This window comes from Plectropomus leopardus, chromosome 2 (genome assembly GCF_008729295.1).
Source record: "Plectropomus leopardus isolate mb chromosome 2, YSFRI_Pleo_2.0, whole genome shotgun sequence".
Classification (NCBI taxonomy): domain Eukaryota; kingdom Metazoa; phylum Chordata; class Actinopteri; order Perciformes; family Serranidae; genus Plectropomus; species Plectropomus leopardus.
In genome coordinates, this window is record NC_056464.1 from 25,610,176 (window position 1) to 25,629,000 (window position 18,825).

Here is an 18,825-nt window from a genome sequence, read left to right on the forward strand (position 1 = left end):
TTTTTTAAAAAAAAGTCTTAGTATAACATGTCAAATGACATGCTATACTAAGACTTTAAAAAAAGTCTAGTATAGCATGTCATTTGACACGTCATATTACGACTTTTAAAAAGGCATGCTNTTTTTAAAAAAAGTCTTAGTATAGCATGTCATTTGACATGTTATACTAGGACTTTAAAAAAAGTCTAGTATAGCATGCCATTTCACGTTATACTAAGACTTTTTTAAAAAAAAGTCTTAGTATAACATGTCAAATGACATGCTATACTAAGACTTTAAAAAAAGTCTAGTATAGCATGTCATTTGACACGTTATATTACGACTTTTAAAAAAGTCGTAACATAGCATGCCATTTGACACGTTATACTAAGACTTTTTTTTTTAAAAGTCTTAGTATAGCATGCCATTTGACACGTTATACCAAGACTTATACCAGAGCAGCAAGATACAGGTCAACAGTCAGATCGTGGTTTAAAAGCACTTTATTGTTCATCAAGGCTACTTTACGTACAAAAAAGGTGGCCTGCCAAAACCTTTTTAGTAGGAGACACAGAGCCACAAATTGACTTTTGTTTTCTTGATACATTTTTTTTTCTTTTTACATTTCAGAGTATTACTACCACTAGGTACATGCTACTTCAACTTCAGAAAGGACCTGGAAAATGTGGTACAGTCAGAGTACAAACCAATTTCTCTGATTTATCTGTTCAATTTTCATGTTTACTTGATCACAGATGCAAAATGGCTGCCACTGATGTGAACAGCGACATCGGATACAAGGGTGACATCCCCAAAGCTCATTTGCTGGTCAAATCTCTGCCTCAGTGACTGGTTAAGGAGATGACGCAGATAAACTTTAGCACAAAATGGGTACAAAAATGCTGTATGAGTTTCATCAATTCAGTGACTAAACTTAAGTGTTTTGATTTCAGTGCAGTTCAACCAATCCGATGGTTTTACTTACATCTCAGTTCATAGAATTTGTTTTCCTTACAAACAGCAGACGGATTTTTAACTTCCTTCTAGCCCATGACTAATATAGATCTTTACTTTAAGTTTAATGGAAATTAGTGGCAGGACTCACTGGGCTAGTGGCAAAATAATTATGTTCCATGAATGCAAAACTTGGGGGGCCTCTAAAACAACAACCTTTCAGTTCTTATGTCTCAGAAGTCACAAGATAGAACACAAGTAAAGTGATTGCAGAACATTGGGGACCACTGGAAGTAGCGATTGTCACCAACACACTAGTGGCTTATTATGGTTTCATACGTTTACTGTGTTCCTGCACTTGAACCTTTACTCTAACAAGACAAACTCTATAAACAAAAAAGATCAACTTTTTTCACAAAAAAAGAAAATGCAATGATTACAATATAAGGACAGGGAAAAACAACAATTAAATAGCTACATATCATTAACAAATTAATTGTTCCTCAAAAAATACCTACGATTTTTTTCTCTGTACATTCGTTACGCACAGCGTAATGATGGTCTTATAGTTACCTATTATAAAAAAGTATTTTATTAAGTGATTTTCCTACAGTGTGTAGGGAGTGTGTGCCGAAGCAGACAGAGAGCCTCCTACCTACAGGGTGGTAGTGAAATGATAATGAGAAAGAATAATAATAGACAAACAAAATCCTCTGTACATTGAGCCCTTTTCCCTCGTGTTTTCTAGCATGTTGCTTGCTACAACAAATCTTAATCAGGGTCAGCTGAATGTGTGGGTGGGGACGGGGGTGGGGGGGGGGGTCACCACTGTGAGACTTTCAGTGGCAGCTGAATGTCTCCTGGCTCACAGGACGTACTTACAGAAGCTCAGCTCCTGAAGCTTCGCCCTCATCCCGAACCTGCCTACTAAAAAAAATTACCATCCAAACCACTCAGGTCACAGAAAGCACATTTACACTGAGAATACTTATTTGTTTGGGATATTGATTCACTGGCATTTGTCTTCTGATTAAAAATTTTGTGTATGTGAAGATTCTAGAACTTTCACCATCGGTTCTGAGTCTGTCGCGTCTGTTCAGCTGAGGATGGAATGTGTGGACATTCTAGAACACACAGATGTCCCATGAGAGCTCCAGTTAGAGAACTAATGGATGTTCTCATCATACTTGATAAAAATGACAGAAACCAAACAAATGTGAACCTGATAACCTTTTAACTTCAGCTCTGAAACACAAAATGAAACCGTACTTTTGAAACAGAGTGACTCATAACTGTCCACCATTACAGTTCTAGACTCTGAATGTCCCAAAAGGTGTTTTATGTATTTATGGCATAAATGCTTGTTCATTTATCATATGATATGAACTCATTACCAATCTGCTTCATGCAGTGAAAAAAGAAAAAAAATCAGACACTTGTAATTCTATTAAAGACAAAAAAAACATTGGCAGGGAACTCTGGGACAGTTGGCCCTGACTGGTTCTTAGCTCTGTGTTAATGTGGAGATACTGAGTGTGTATGAGGCCTGTACAAAGTTCCCTATAGGAGGAATGTATGCCACCTTGGCGCAGGCTCTTTAACAGAGTAAAATTCATTTTCTCAGACAGCAGCAGTCTAGCTTTACTGCATAAAATCACAATGATGTTCAGAAAAGAAAGCACTGAAGTACAAAAACAAAAGTCTGGACACCAAGTGGAGACAAAAAAAGTCAACGTATGAAGGTTGAGAGCCATAAATTTAAATAACCACCTGCAAGTGTTGCTGCTGCTGTTTTGTTTGCGGCAATCTTCCTGCAAGGTTATACACAGCTCTTAAGCCTCGACAAAATTTTTGAGAGCCGTCATCACTAGTTCTTACTATATGTAAAACCTTGTTTCTCAAAAGCATCATGGCATACTAGGCTGTGTACTTTTGGGGCACAAAGGCTGGTCATTGTGGTGATTTTAATGGACAGCCAAATACACTCATAAGAATAAAACCAATTTGAGATGCTTTTTAGGAAAACAAAGCCTTGTTGACTAATTTATGCTGACTTGGTGTCTCAGTTCGCTCATGCTGAAGGTTGTAGCATCCTGTACCACTGATGGATCAACATCTTAAGAAAAGTTTTACGGACTGCGTATCCCAAAGCCAGCTCAAAATTTTAAACATCTCTGCTCGACCGTGGGAATGAGCCAACCAATTCCTGTGCTGAGACGGTTTTGAGAAACGCAGCCCTCATCGTTACACAGAGCCTGTCCGGAGGCTGTCCCACTATAGATGTTTGTTAGCATACTGATATTAATGGAAAACAAAAGCACAAAATTGCAATAATAACAATAAAAATAATATGGAGTACGACTGACCCAGCAGTGAGTGTATAGTGTCTATGTCTGTTACTGACAACGAAAGAAGTAACAACTAACGTCCGAATGAAAAAGGCTAATAGTAGTTAAGATTGAAATGCTTAAAAACATTAATAGATACCAGCTATTAAAAACAAAACAAAGAAAAAAACATGCATGTGTAAAAGCATTAGTTTACCCTTCAAACCTTGTAGAAATCTATCAAACCACAGTGTGTAGGAGAGGGAGGGGTTGCAGGGTGTAAGCCAAATATAATTCCAACACCCGTGTTCAAAGAGATACAAAAACAAAGGTGTGTTTGAAGAGATCTGAATAATCTTCTCTCCCCCGGTCAAGAAACCAGACTTTTTTTTTTTTTACAACCACAAAGTGACATGCAGCATCATCTATCCCCTCGTTGCTGTCAGCACTTGAGCCTGTTAAACACAGCAAAGCACATTATTCAGCAAATCACGACCTGCAACATGCTGCAGGTCGTACAGCTGTGTTCTTTAGGCCCTGATCTGCTCTCAAACAGGCTGTGATGTCCATCAACACCACAGTGGGCTGATTTGATAACGTGACTGTGCTTGTAAAATGAATTCTAACAGTTTGGCGCTGTTTAGGGTTGCCAGAGGTGGCAATACAAGCAACCTTTTTTTCGCCCACCTAACAGCTGTACTAACCAACATGCAGTGATCTGACAAAATGTACTTTATACTGGAACACACGGGCCCAATCCCATTACTTATTTTTACCTCTACCCCTCATTTTCGAGACCCTTTGCCCCTCAGAACAGAGTTTCAAGTGGTAGAGGTTGAAATCGTCCCCCATGAAACTGTAGTCTGTGATGCTGCGCTGATGTTAATACTGCTACAGGAAGCCTTTTGCTGTTGTCAGAACACCAGAATTTCTTCACCACTAAAGTTTCATGCAATCAATTAATTAATCAAACAAGTCATGGAATAAAAAAACAGAACATTGCTTCATTACCAGCCACTGGCTGTGCTCAGTGGAATAATGTTAGCAACCCCTGCTCCTATCTTGCCTGATATTACAGGAGCAGTAACAAGAGCAGCGATTTTGCTGCTGGAGTTTCGTTAAATTTCAGGCGCCATATGCCTTTAAAAGGGGGAATGCAACATGGAAATATGTCAAAATGCAGAGCTGTCATACAGCATTAATAATATAATATTAGCTAGCTAGCTACCAAGATACCGGTAGATTAGCGATTTCTTTTTCTAAGCTTGTTATAATGAAAAGGACCATAATAGACTGAATCTAACATAATATGGAGTTCTCTGTCATTAATTTAATAAAGAGAATACACTGTGGTGTTTTTTGGTGCTTTCCATTTGGAGAGCCATGTAGCCCTAACAATTTGCCCTACCTCTCTGTCCCAACAAGAATCGGGTAACTCTACATAAACACGCAAAACAACAGGGCAAGAGCTAAGTGGTTGGGGCAAGGTGTGTATTGGGATTGGACCTTGGTATCCAAATTCTTGTTACTTTGCATATCTCTAACACTTTATACTGCCCAGTCCCACTGGTGTGCATTTTCCATTTCTCCAAAATGCATTCAAACACTAATGCGTAAGTATTTTTTTTTTGTCAGGGCCAGGATGAAATTATGTCCGGGTAGATTTTAAAAAACAGTAAATGGGATCAAATAGAGTTTCCAACAAAAGATGAATTATACCAGACTGCGCCAAAACCAGCTCTATCAGTCCCAGTGTGTGCAGTGCCAGATTACAATATTGACATACCAACCTTCACCCTCTACGGCAGTAGTGCAAATCAGACCAAGTCGATCACCTAAGTATACACATACAGTGACAAAAACCCCAAAACACGAACACAGGAGCGAGAGGGAGAGAGAAGGAAGGTGAGAAGAGATGAAAACAGAGGGAGATCGCAAGATGGCTTTTTGATGTTTTGTTTTCGAGGCGGGCGTTGATAAGCATCAGTGTCTGAGGTTTCTTTGGTAGCACAGTCAGGTGGTTTGTGATGATTTTCTCCAAAGTGTTTCTCACTTATTTCTTCTTTCAAATGTTGGGCATCTCATAACGCAAAAGCAGAACACAAAACTACTGTTAAAGAAACAAACAACAACAAAAAAAGAAGAAAATTAATAATTAAAATGCCACCTTTCCTCTCTCTCTTTATGTACATATAACTACAGACACTTGCTCAGCTCCAAGCTTGACATGCAGGGATGATGAATGATTGGAAGGAGCAGCTTGATGCTCCAGTCAAGTCCCAAAGTCGAACCCTCATCACTCGTTACGGATTATTCTCTGGTAATACCGTACCAGAGGGCAAAAATACGGCCACATTGTTATTGCTTGATTGATCCTCTATGAGTGCATAGAGAGAGAGAGCAGGCTCGAGGGTTTTAGATGTTCTGAGCAGACCAGCAGGCAGGCATTCCCTCTGGGATGCTGATGACAGAGCAAAGTGACAAGGGCTTGGGTGTTGGAGCCGGGATGGTAGGGAGGACTGGGGAAAAATCCCTCGTGTACTCCTCCTACTTCAGGAGACCACAGACGGGGAGTGGTTGTGATTGACCATGTGACTGTCGGGGGAGGAGTTTGGGCTGCTGCTGGAGGACGAGGGGCTCCCCTTATTTTTGATCTGCAGCCAGGTCTCGCCCAGTGCCTTGGCAAAGTGGTCGTCCACTGAGCCTGTGATGGACACAGAGTTGGTGGCGGTGGGCTCCGGCTCCTTGTAGTTCTTCCCCAGACTGCGGCGGAAGTGCTCCTCGATCACAGGGTCGCAAGCTGTATTGGCTAGGACAGGCAGGATAGGAGAAGGCAGATTTTAGTTGCCATAATGAAAACAGAAACTTCTCTAAAATTGAATTCTATAAAGTTCAGCGGCCAATTTATTGCCTAGCATCAGTTTAAACATTGGTAATGTGCATTTTAGGTCAGTGGAAAAATACTAACTCCAACATCTACTTCACTTTTTCATTGCAGTTTTTTCTATATTAAATCACTGTTTTAAATTTCACTGTTGACCTCAATGAGATCATAGGGATTTCACTAGGGTCATAAAAATGGCCACAGTTAAGTTATCAACCCACAGAAAACATGACCCACACTCACAGATGGGCCGAATAAAACAGACATATGTTTGGCTGAGGCCTCAAGTGACTTTTCCAGTACAGTGATAACAGAAAAGGTAGTAAATAAGGCATGTTGATGCCTCTGAGACTCACTGACAGAAAACTGGGACGTTTCTTTTTTCACTGGTTGTATAAGTCAGTCTGAACGTGGAGAGTATGAGCGGTTGTGTTTTCTCTGGAGGGTGATTTGCAGTCACAGAGAGGTTTCCCACAAACTGCACTGTGTGGGAAACTCATTTTCCAAAATTATATCCACTTTTTGGAACAATGTGTCCAGTAAAGGTTACTTGGTAACGACTGATATCAATTAAATTTTGATATGTTCATCCATCACTGCTGCATCTACCATAAAGCTAAGTCCTGAAAAATATAAATATACTAGAATAAATTAAATATACTTTTATATAGAGAATTACAGATATCACAAAACCAATAATTAGGTACCAAATCTTTGCAAAAATTCTGAAAATGTGAGGATACTAAATTTTCCCCAGTATAGTAGATAAACCGGGGGTGTAATTCCTCGAAAACTGAAGGGGCAGTACATAATTTTTGTAAAATTTGGGGTTATATATGAATATATTTCCCTGCCCACAAAATCTCATGAACCCACATATACTAGCACTTTGTGTTTGAGGCAAATCATTAAGAATTAATAACATTATATCATATAAATGTAAATGCTTTTAACAGAGAAGTGTATGTTTAAGTAAATAGGGCTTACTGTTTTGTTTTTTGCAGTTATTGGTATTGACTACTAACTTTCTGGTATCATGACATGCCTATAGAGAACTAGAATACATCTTGTCTGACTGTCTGTCCTCCTTTATGTTTGAGAGTCCATCTGGAAGCACTCCCATCAAAACACTCACTGTTGATTCTTCTGTAGTTGTTGGTGAGGCTTGCACAGCCATTGTGGGACACTGGACAGTGAGACAGGTTGCAGTTGCGGTTGTTGGCCGGGGCGCATGTGATCACTGAAGGACGATTCTGAAACACAAAAACACAAATTCCACATTTAGAGATCAGCAAACACAACATGAGCAATTGTGTTAAGAGTGGGCTCAAGAATAACTAGAAAAAAAGTGAACAGATTTACAAAAAGAGGGAAATATTCAAGTACAGAGGGTGGACTTTAAGGAGGTTTGATGTTTGAGGGAGAGCGAATGATTCAGTGACCACCAGGGTTTTAAAACATTTTTGGCCAACAAGTCAAATAGGAAATTTATACTCCCCACCAACCAAGGAGCCTGGCTAATGAAAGCACATAAGTCACATCATGTGGGGGACCTACCAGAGTTGAGGTTTTACCCAACAATTTGCAAAAGATGCAGAACTAAAGAAACAGGATGTGCATATTACCTGCTGGCGTTCCACGGCGCTGACTGTGTGCGGCACTGTGGCCATAGCTGCTGTGCTGCTGCGTGCAGACTCCACCATGTTGTTTTTGGTGAGTGCAAGTGGCTGGTCCATGCCAGCTAAGCTGGCCAGGTGGTGATGGTGGTGGTGGGCATGGCTGTACAGGTGGTTGCTGTGGACTCCCAGAGCGCTGGGCACCACTACGCGCTCAATGGGGCTCCGGCTGCGGTCCTTGGGGATGGGAGAGCTGCGGTAGTCTCCGTTAGGTTTCCTGGGGAACAGAGAAACAGGCAGAGGTATATTATTTTATTTGTATTTATTTAAGGGGTGAAGTCCAGTGGTGTTATACTGATTATGAATCCAGTAAAAAGACATATTGGATCCATTTTGATTTAGCTTAACTAGACATGGGCACCAAGGTATACCAGTGTATTTAGAAATGCTGATGGTGTGATTTTTAGTAGCATTAAAGATATGGACCCTCAGCTTTCTATTAACTTTATATGAGGACATTTTGCACGCACTGTGCATCACATGCCCTGGAGGTTACACCTGGGCCACACTGCATGCGTGAGCAGTTGGGGAGCCGTACAATGATACAGTCATAATCCATATATCCCGGTGATAGATATTGCCCAAGCCTACTTCCAGCAGTTTTAAGTAAGAAATGAAAATTCCAGTTTTGCCAAAAAGATAACATGTTTGCTATTTAGCTAAACGACAACCCCATCATATTTTGTGTTGTGCTCTTAACTGCTGTAAAAGAGGGGATATGATAGGATATTTGGAGCTTGCACAAATCTTTGCATTTTACTGACATGCCACCTGATCTTAAGTTGTTGAAAACCCAAACGCTGGTGTGAGGGATGAGCTCAAAAGAAAGACAAGAAAAGACTAGTGGCAGATGGTGTGTTGAAGTAAGAAAATGGAAAGGGGAAAAAAAGATGAGCAGTGGAGAGACGAATAAAGACAGCACGATATAAAGGGGCTCAGAGAGATGAGATGAGGGAGAAAAGAGGGAAGATAAACAAAAGAGCAATTGTAAATGGGGCTCTCTGTCAAACACTGCAGGACCAGCAGAAGCTATTAATACTGACCTTACACACACACATTCATACACACACTCTTGCTTCTTAGATTGCTCGAGGGCTTGATAAGACCGTTTTGTACAAGCACATGCTCACACACACTCACTGTCTCTTTGCTGTTAAGTGTAGGAAATAGGAAGAAACACTTTCCTAACTATATCCAACATGGATGGACTCCAAACTTATCCCTGCACAGAGCGGCTACCAGGCACAAAGTTCAAAGATCTAAAGTGGTTTCCTCAGTTAAGTGAATCAGCTTTTATGTCTTCAGAGATCCTGAAGTCGGCAGCACGCACTGCTGTCCGATTGGAAAATCCTGCAGTGCTAATGCAGCATACACATGAGCCGAGGAGCTGTCCCTCTGAATCTAAACATTTGATTTAAACTGCTAAAGTTATTGTTGACATTCCTTTTGTGTGTTTGTTACACTTCTTTTCTGCTTCACACCATCCTCCCTTGCAACAATTAGCTGAATACTAAAGGTGAAAGAAGGTAGTCTGAAACACATTTTTCAAATGAAAGAAAATGACTTGCTACCGCTAAGAAATCCCTTAGTCCTCCCCGAACTCTGAGCTCATATTTTAATCATTAAAAAAACAGCAATAAGGATAAGGGATTCAAGTCACGACAGTTTGACACAACACAGATTTCGGCCTCCCTTTTCCCTCCCAGCTCTGACGGTAATGACTTTGAAATGTTTGATATGTGTTGAAGTGGTGGTGCCTGATACTGTGCACACTTGCTTGCAGTTTAACAGGTAGCAATTATGTTGCTCAGTGCGTCAAATGTGGTCTTTGTGTGTGTGTGTGTGTGTGTGTGTTTGTGTGTTCAACTGTGTATTACACCCTTGCTGCAGCTCCACTCCCCTCCTACAATTTGAGACCGAGTTACAAGGAGCAAGATTTACTGTACTCCCATCTCGCTATCTCCTTTTTTCCTCTCCAACTCCAAACACACATGACACACACAAACACCAAATACACATTCATTCACAAATTAAAACACTCTCTCTGACTTCTTTCTTAACTCGCATGTACACTATATACAGACACTGAAGCCTGGACACAACATTTACTATAGATTTCGGACCGATGGTGTAATGTAATGAAGAAATAATACTTTGTTACAGTGCTGCCATATTTTTTGGGAGTATCTGTACTTGACTCCACTACATTTTCTAAATAAAAGGTTTACTTTTAATCCACTATATTTACCCTAAACAACTTAGTTACTTACTACAAAATAGGGGATACGGGAGGAAGGGTTGGATGGATAACTGAAGGAATGGGAGAAAAGGAAAAACTGAATTTTGGTAGATAGTTTGTTAAATCCTTTTAGCTGTAAAAAAAAAAGCATTATTTTGTCTGTACACTATTAAAGAAATAAACAGCTTGCTTTTTAATAACAGCATTTACTAATACTTTTACTTTCAATACTTAAGTACATTTAACTTCGTAATATCACATTGATAGTTTAGAACTGTAAATATCAGATACCTTAAGACTGATACTCAAGTAATATTCCAGTGGGTGACTTTAACTTCTACCAAAGTAATTTTCTGGTTAGACATCTGTTCTTTTACTCAGGTATGGCTTTCAGGTACTTCATCCACCACTGGTCTGACAGAGTACTACATGAAATTCCCTCTTTATTCTTCACCATGTGGAGGCATTTTTCCAGAAAAAAAGTCTGAATGAGAACACACTACAGACACAGAATGCAAAAGCTGCAGCAGCCCTTTAAGGTTTGTTTGGATGCAAAACAACAAGTTCAGGCAAACAGTTGTAGATCCATGTGACCAGGCAACCTGACTGCTGGGTCAAGCATCTGGAGCCCACAGCAGCGTCCTCCACAAATAAATAGTCTCAACAGAATACAGAGAGGGAGAGAGGAAGAGCCGAGGAGGAGGGGGGGCTGCATGTGAATGGTCTGGACCTCTACTATAAGAAAGAGTGAGGTCGGTAGTTTCCTTCGTTTGTGCCGAGAGCTTACATTAGCAGAAACCCCCCTCTTTCTTTTTTCCGTCTTTGTCTTTCTTTCTCTTTTTTTCCCCCCTCACAATCGGCAGCTAACTTCCTGAGGGTTAAAGAGGGAGAGACTTGGCAGCGCTTTTATAAACCCTGGCCGACGGCTTACCAACAAGCTTTTATGTTTTCCCCTCGTGGCATCAGTTTTCTGTTATAAAATAGTCAAAAAATAACTGCATTGTGGAGTTCATCACAAAAATATCAAGTCATAATAATCACAAAGTGTGCTCAAGTGAGTATATTGTTTATATTATTTCTCCAGAGAACATCAACTTTTAATCAAATGCTACAAACCAAGGCCCTCCTGTATAACTCTGTTATCTTCGAATAAAAACAATCAGCAGATTAGCTCAGAGGCAAACAGATAATAAAGCTCTCCGTCTCTCATCCCCCCCCCCCCCCCCCAGCAGCTGGGTCTTGACTTAGGTTGTGGAAGTTGTTCCAAACTTTAATCACTGCCAAAGAGCAGGCAAGCCACATCCTCACACAAGAGGGGCTGTCGCAGGAGCCAGTGAACGGGATCAACAAATCCAACCAATGAATGGCGTGGCTGTCGAATACACCGCCGCCCCCGCCTTCCCCTCGCCTGATTGCCCACCAAACCCGGGACCACATTTCATGCCAGGGATCAGGCATTCAAAACCCACCCTGTGTCTTTGTCTCTCTTACTCACCTCTCAATTACCGTTATGGTCGCAGCTGGGGGTAGAGGGAGAGGACGCAAAGGGCGGATGACAAGGGGGACACATAAGACATGGGTTTGGGGGTGGTAACAAGGGCTAGAGCTGAAGGGAGAGAGCTTCCAGGTCTGGGGCTAGAGGAGAGGATGAGAGCTAAAAGCGGAGGAGAGAAGAGGGAGAAGGGGACAGCCTTTGTAAAGTAGAGAACTCTGGGACTTGGCAACTACAAGAGGTATAAGGAGACAAGCTGAATTTTAAAAAGCATGGAGACAGGGGAAGAGGTTGGGGACACAACTTGATCTTATTTCACAATAAATGTTCTCTAGGTAACTTATTATTCTTGAATCAAACATCAATATAAGATAATATTACACAGCAGTGGAGGGGACAGAGAGAAGCTCAGATCTAACAATGCATGTTTAGATATGAAAGAAAGCACTCAATTATACAAAAAAACAAAACAAACCTGTCCCTGTAGATTTTACCAGCAGTGACTAAATGCCACTACTCATTTACTTCTTTCTATATATAAAGACAGCCTGTAGTTTACAGGCACTTCGTAATCATCATCATTTTGTGTCATCACTGACAGCTGTTGGGCTGCTCAGCAGTCATTTCGACATCTTTAAAAAGCAGAGCATCAGACTGTCAGGAGAAAGTACTGTACATGAATTCTGCTTTTTTGGTCCCATTGTGGTGTTTTTGAGGGATAAATTTACACACTCAGAATAAAGCATCTAAAATAAAACAGAGGGCAGTAAATATAGTTCACTTGGAATAAAAAGAGAGTGTCTGATGTGAAGTGAAGATGTTAATTATAATGGTGGTCCCTTAAAATTCTAAAAATTGATCAGCAACAGTACTGTGTTTCTACAATGTTTATAAAAGCTGGTTACAGATGGGTTGAGTCTTGATGGATTTTAGGGTGTAGGATAGATTCTGGCTTAAATGATGTGAACTTTTTGGAGTGTGAGGTTCAACTGCAGATAAATATTATATCTGAGCCAGCGTTTCCATACTAAATTTTGAAACTTTTTTTTTCATGACACTTTCCTTGTTTACCTGGTAAAACAAGGGGTGTATTTTTTTTGTTTGTTTCGGACATATGTCAACTAGGGGTTTCACAATTTCGATTCCAGATCAAAAATTGACTGAAATGATGATTTCAATCATCAAATAAAGGCAAGAATGGTGATGCTGCCAGATACTATGTAGCTCATATTTTCAAAGAAGATTTTAAAAAAAGAAAAGATAGTTCTTAATAAAATCAATAATTTGTTGATCTTTACCGATCAGTTGTCTATGATTTTAGCATAGCCTTTAGTGCTGAAAAAACTTTTAAATCAATAATTGAATCAAATTGTGACCTTAAAATCTAAAGTCTACACAGATCGTTTGGTGAAACATGAAAAATATAGTTTCAACACTTATCAAAGATTCTAACCTTAAATCTTACCTTAATATATTTTTTTTTATAGTACTACACTACTAAAACAGCATGCCAGAGAGTATTTTGTATTTTTCATACATTGTGTAGCAGCACTATGCTGTTTGAAATTATATGTACAAGAAGTGGAGAGGGGTGATACTTATTCTCAGGATGACTTCTTTTCCGGTTCGTTTTTGAAAATAAAAACTGTGTGACTGACGTCAGAGCGGACATCTTGACACGATAAAAACAAAGAGCAGATATCTATTTGATTCTACTTAACTAGAGCCTGGCTTATGTGTAGCCTGACATTAGTGGTAGTCACTGTGGTGGGCATTCACTGGAAGATCCCTTAATTTAAAACCCAGAGAGTCCCAACCCTCAATACATAAATGATATAGCCATATATCCTGAACAATATTACACCACTCACATCTGTCATTAAGTACAGCCTTTTAAGTTACCATTCACATGACACCCTGTCTTCAAGTCAACCTCAAGTTAGAGATCACAACTGTGATCATGTGTTCGAATGACTTAAAAAGAAAAAAAAAAAACACACCTGTAAAATCTGAAAACTTGTAATTTGTTCTTGCTGGCTTAACGAGCAGCTTTGTATGAGCTAACTTGCCTAATTATCACAATGAAAAGCTAAATAAAGTAAATATAAAAATATATACAAAATACTTAAAATATGGTTTAGTTTCCAGCTTTAGCTCTATTGTAGATTGCCAATTTGGTGAGTTGGTTTTATTTTACTTAGAGGCAAAGATACAGGAGCTATAAAAGTTCTACGCCTTTTCTCACAATTGTGCTCTAAAGTCTTCAGAGAAAACCTCACTATAAATCTTTGGTCGGGCAGAGGTTCATATCCTACTCCTTTAAGAAATAAATAAAGAACAAGAACACAGAGAGAGAGAGAGAGAGAGAGAGAGAGAGAGAGAGAGAGAGAGAGAGAGAGAGAGAGAGAGAGAGAGAGAGAGATACACACAGGAAACATCTGGGAAGAATCAGGGCATAGAGAGAAGAAGACGAAAAAAAGAAAAAGAGCAGAGGAGGATGAAGGCTCAACCACAGGTTACAACCAGGCCCAAACTCTGCGAGGTCTGCTCAAACCCACAAAATGGAGATATATATATATATATATATATATATATATATATATATATATATATACATATATATATATATACACACACACACACACACATCAACACAAGTACACACAGAGCCACAGGGCCTACCCAGGCTATGTATATAAAGTATACAAACATCTCAATACAGTTTACTCTGCTCAAGACTGCAAGACTGAGCGGAAGTTAGCAATAATATTTGTATCCTTTAAAATAGAAAAGTCAAAACCCAGAGGAAACAGATGTCCTTTACAGACTTGCTATAAATCACATAATCGTCCTTGACATACAACATGCAATATGCAATATTGAACATTACATAGAATTAATCAAAATGCCATGTTAAATCATGTATTATGACTAATATCTAAAGCAAGTAAGATAAACTTTCACACAATTTCCAGACATTTCTTTACACGGCCATTTTAAATCTGTCAGATTTCCACTCGCATAGCAACGCTGATAAAAAATCAAGCATATATTCGACAGTTAGCTGGCTGCAGAGAAAGAGAACTGAAGAAAACCCTTTGATATCAAAGCTGGGACACATCGGATATGGGAACAACCACAACAAGAAGGCAAAGAAAACAACATGAGAGCACACACACACACACACACACACACACACACACACACACACACACACACACACACACACACACACACACACACACACACACACACACACACACACACAAGAGAGAGAGAGAGAAAAAAAACCACATGCTCTCCCTCCTTTTCTCACAAGCTCCACACACTACATAAATAGTCCAGTCCCATGTAAAACAAGAGGGTAACAATGACTTCACCTGGCTTGGCCACGCTCAACCTTTCTTTCTCACACACTGACTCCTCCTCTTTCTTATTTTCTCCCCATTTGGCCTATGGGGAAACTTCCATGAGAACAACTTACCAATGAAGTTCCCAGTAGAAAGCAGCTGCAGTTTATGTATGCTACAGCACTTATTGCAGCAGATTGACCAAATTGGATTTTGCCTTTAGCTCCTATATCTACAGAATTACCTTTCAGAACTGCATGTGAAAAAGATTACGCACTACAGTAAAAAACACTTGGCTTGATCTCTGAACCAGTCCATGTGTACAACTTTTTCAGCGAGTCAGATAATGAAGTGAAAAGAAACTGCAATTCAGCCTGATTATTTGGATAAAAAGCATGACCTGGCTCTGAGCAATGACTACCAGACATTGTTTGCGCAAAGTCTTAGATAACACCAGCTTGTTAGGTTCATCAAAATCTGACTTAATTATGCATTAATGGAAATTTACTGAAAAAAACAAGTAACAATATTGACAAAGCAAACGATGTGGTTACAATAAAAGACATTATTTTTTTCATATTTGTCTAAGGAAATCAACAAACCGAGTACCCAGCGAGTCACATGTAACCAGGGTACTGCAAATGCACTTTTCCTGCAACCATATTCTACAGTTAAAAGCCTAAACAAAACCTTTCTCTGTAACTGCCTTTTATTCTTGAGGAGGAATGAAACAGCTGAGCGAGAGGACTTTTATACTGGCGGGTCTACAACTGCAGAGTGGCAGGCGGGCGAGCAGGCAGCAGCAAGCTTCCAGCCCGCAGGCTCCAGTGGACAGGATAAGGCTTCTTTGTTCAAGACTCCTCCTACTCCTCAGAGAAAATGAGAAAGTAGCCCCTGCTGCCTGACAAGGAGTCCTCTCACCACACACACACACACACACACACACAAAGATGATCACAGATGGGCAAGCACACATGCATGTATGGACGGTACACATGATGACACATGTGCACGCATACCTGCACAGACACATGCAGGCCACAACCGCATATCAGACCGCCACTTGGACAGCCAGTGTTTTTAATCAGACTGTTACATGTCGAAGTTACCGTGCTATAAACTTGACTGTATTGCAGTAGTGACTTCACTATTAAAGACATAGACAGATGAGAAAATCCACTCACAGCCACATTCTTAAATACACAGGCTGATGATATCAGCAAAATCCACTAATAAAACATGCCTGTAACTACTAGGGACATAATGCTTCGCGAGGCAGTTAAAAAATTGATAAATATGTGAGATTCAAATCGGTGAGATGAAAAATGAACTGCAATACTCTTACGTGTTCAACATTCTACGTCATGTCCGAGACTAGAGACAGCTTGCCAACGTAAGTAAGACAAAGCGCAGGCTCCACAACAGGCGATATTGAAATAGAAGATGCATCCTCCAGTTTCAAATTGGAAGTGTGGTGGCATTTGAGCTTCCTTAAGTCAGAAATTAATAAAGGCCAGAAGATAACAAAAGACAAAAACAGTCTGCAAATATTGCAAGAGGGTGTTGAACTACACAAGTAACCACCTAACATAATGCAACATGTGAGCCGGCATCATAGAGAGGAGCTCCAGTCAGCCCCGCCTACGCACGTTACTGCTTGATGATAATTACATGGCCAAAATACAACGACAAGCGCATTTGCAAGCCTGCTTGCCCAAATGAGTACAAGAGCTTACCCTCTGCTTTCCTCTGTAGCAAAAGCATACCTTTCCACACCAGCCACCTCTGTCCCACGTGAAAGGGTTTTTTTTTTTAAAACAGCAGGGGAAATTGTGAATGTCCAGAGATGCATTCATTGCATAGTTTGTGTTTTGCATTTATATCCTACCTCAGAAATAAAAAGGGATTCTTTAATTTGATATAGAAGAGAGATGCATTATTTTGTATAATTTCTGTTTGAAATTATTAATAGAAAATGTTTCTGTCATATTTTTTCTGTAATCTCATTTTGTATTTAAGAAAAATCGTAACAAAATCGTATTGTGAACCCAGTATCGTGAAATGTATCTAATTTTGAGTTGAGTTGAGTTTCTGTCTCTAACCCTGGCCTGTGCCTCCTATAGCCCCGCCTCAAGTCTAAGGTGTCAGGTGTCATGTGTCTGTGTGTACATTCCCCTAAAATATGATTTAACATACAGACAAAACTACAAGCAACTTGACAAAAACCCATATTATTGGGCTACTGATATAGTCAGCACAAAGAAAACCCACCATTCAAGCAAAATAGAGAGAAAGCTTTTTTTTTTCAAAAACGGGGCAGAATGAGCACAAAAGCTCCTAAACACGCAGAACAGTCAACATTGAGCAGAGCAATCAGTGCAGACAAAAAAACAAGTGACACAGACAGATGTAGCCAGCAAAATCCAACAGCTAGAATGGTGTCAGATAACCATCTCTGGACATTTGAACTGAGTGTGTGTGCTTGTACATGTCTGTGTGTGTGCAATGAGGGGTTGCAGGGGTTCATTTTCTGGTTTTCTGTCTTGCTTTTTCCCAAGAATCAAGTCCATCATTTTCAAATTAAACCTAATCACTGTTCCTACAACTGACAGATGAGTTAAACGAAGCAGAAAGCTCAGGGATGTTAAATAAAGACGAGTTGACGGTAAAGTACCCTACAATGTTTTCTATAGAGGCTGTTTTTACTCGCTATTTTTAGCTTGACTTTTCCTGCAACAACAACCCATCATTCTCCACTTTAGCGTAATCACTGTTCTTTGGATGGGCATAGCAGTTCAAACGAGGAGGGAAACTTTTCGGAGGTTGACTCTGACTGCAGGTTTCAACAAGTCACTTAGCAGTTACCTTCACCAGGGAAAGAATGGCCTCAGAGAAAACCTCAAATTAAATGACTAAAAATATAAAATACATTTAGGATGGCCCCGAGGCAAATGGGTTCTTTAAAAAAATTATATCTTGATGAGGATTTGGAGAAAACTGTGGATTTAACTTCAAGTTGCTGCAAGTCAACCAGCAATTGACTTTTCTTGGGTAGAGATTAACCTAGAGCACCTAGAGTCGAAACACTTCAAGGTCATAATTAAAATGAAGATTAAATAAAGGGATTATGGCTTATCACAGGCTACTTCTAGGAAATAATCATGGTACAATAAGCAGTCTGAAAAGTCTTAAACATCAGACTTTTTTAGATCAGGTTTACTCTCACAGAACCTAATTATAACGCCACAAAATGGTTGCATTTAAAAGCTGTGGCAAAGAGTTGCGACACGAACTGAAAGCTGATATGACAATAAGTCCTATTGTACTTTTTCAGACCGACTTACAAAATAAATTCCAACTCGTGACTCACAAGTAGGAGCATTTGCTTATCAATGTATGCAGATGTTAACCACAGAGTGCATGAGTAAAACTATCTTGCAGTGAGTGGAAAAACAACTGAGACAACAGAATAAAACACCAAGTGGGAAGATGGATTTACCGCCTGGTTAAAGAGTATAATGTTAATTCTCCCACCACTGACAGAACCATAACAAGATGACTCTGCACAAATGTCAAGACACACAAGCTAATCCTTTGTTATGTGAGCCCAGACGGTCACAAGATGAAGGAACAAAGACCCTTCCCCCCGTGCAACTAGAACTCTTGATTCAAAAGCTGTAGATTTCCTGCCTGTAACAGAAGCTGCATCAAAATACCCCCCACCTCCCCCCGCATCACACAGGGAAGTGAATGTATACAAATTTTGTCATAGACACTCACCAGGTAAAAACTCTTAAATAACAGGAATCTCTCAGATTTACTGCACATTTATTTATCATCTGTATGCAATGTTATCAAGTGTTGGGAACATGCTGAACATAGAGATAATTTTTGTAGTGAGGTGAATTATACAGCAGGAGTGAT

General features: G+C 39.8%; 1 protein-coding gene across 2 annotated transcripts in view; it reads right to left on the reverse strand.

The window, feature by feature from the left end:
* Positions 1-464: 464 nt before the first annotated feature.
* vgll4b (vestigial-like family member 4b) overlaps positions 465-18,825 on the reverse strand; it is a 51,943-nt gene continuing 33,582 nt past the window's right edge. For both annotated transcript variants that reach the window (XM_042506372.1, XM_042506363.1), the window contains 3 exons: positions 7,770-8,037; positions 7,280-7,397; positions 465-6,069 (listed from right to left, as the gene is read on the reverse strand). In XM_042506372.1, coding sequence (XP_042362306.1) covers positions 5,813-6,069; positions 7,280-7,397; positions 7,770-8,037 — 643 coding nt within the window. In that variant the 3' untranslated portion in view covers positions 465-5,812. The remainder of the gene's footprint in view (positions 6,070-7,279; positions 7,398-7,769; positions 8,038-18,825) is intronic.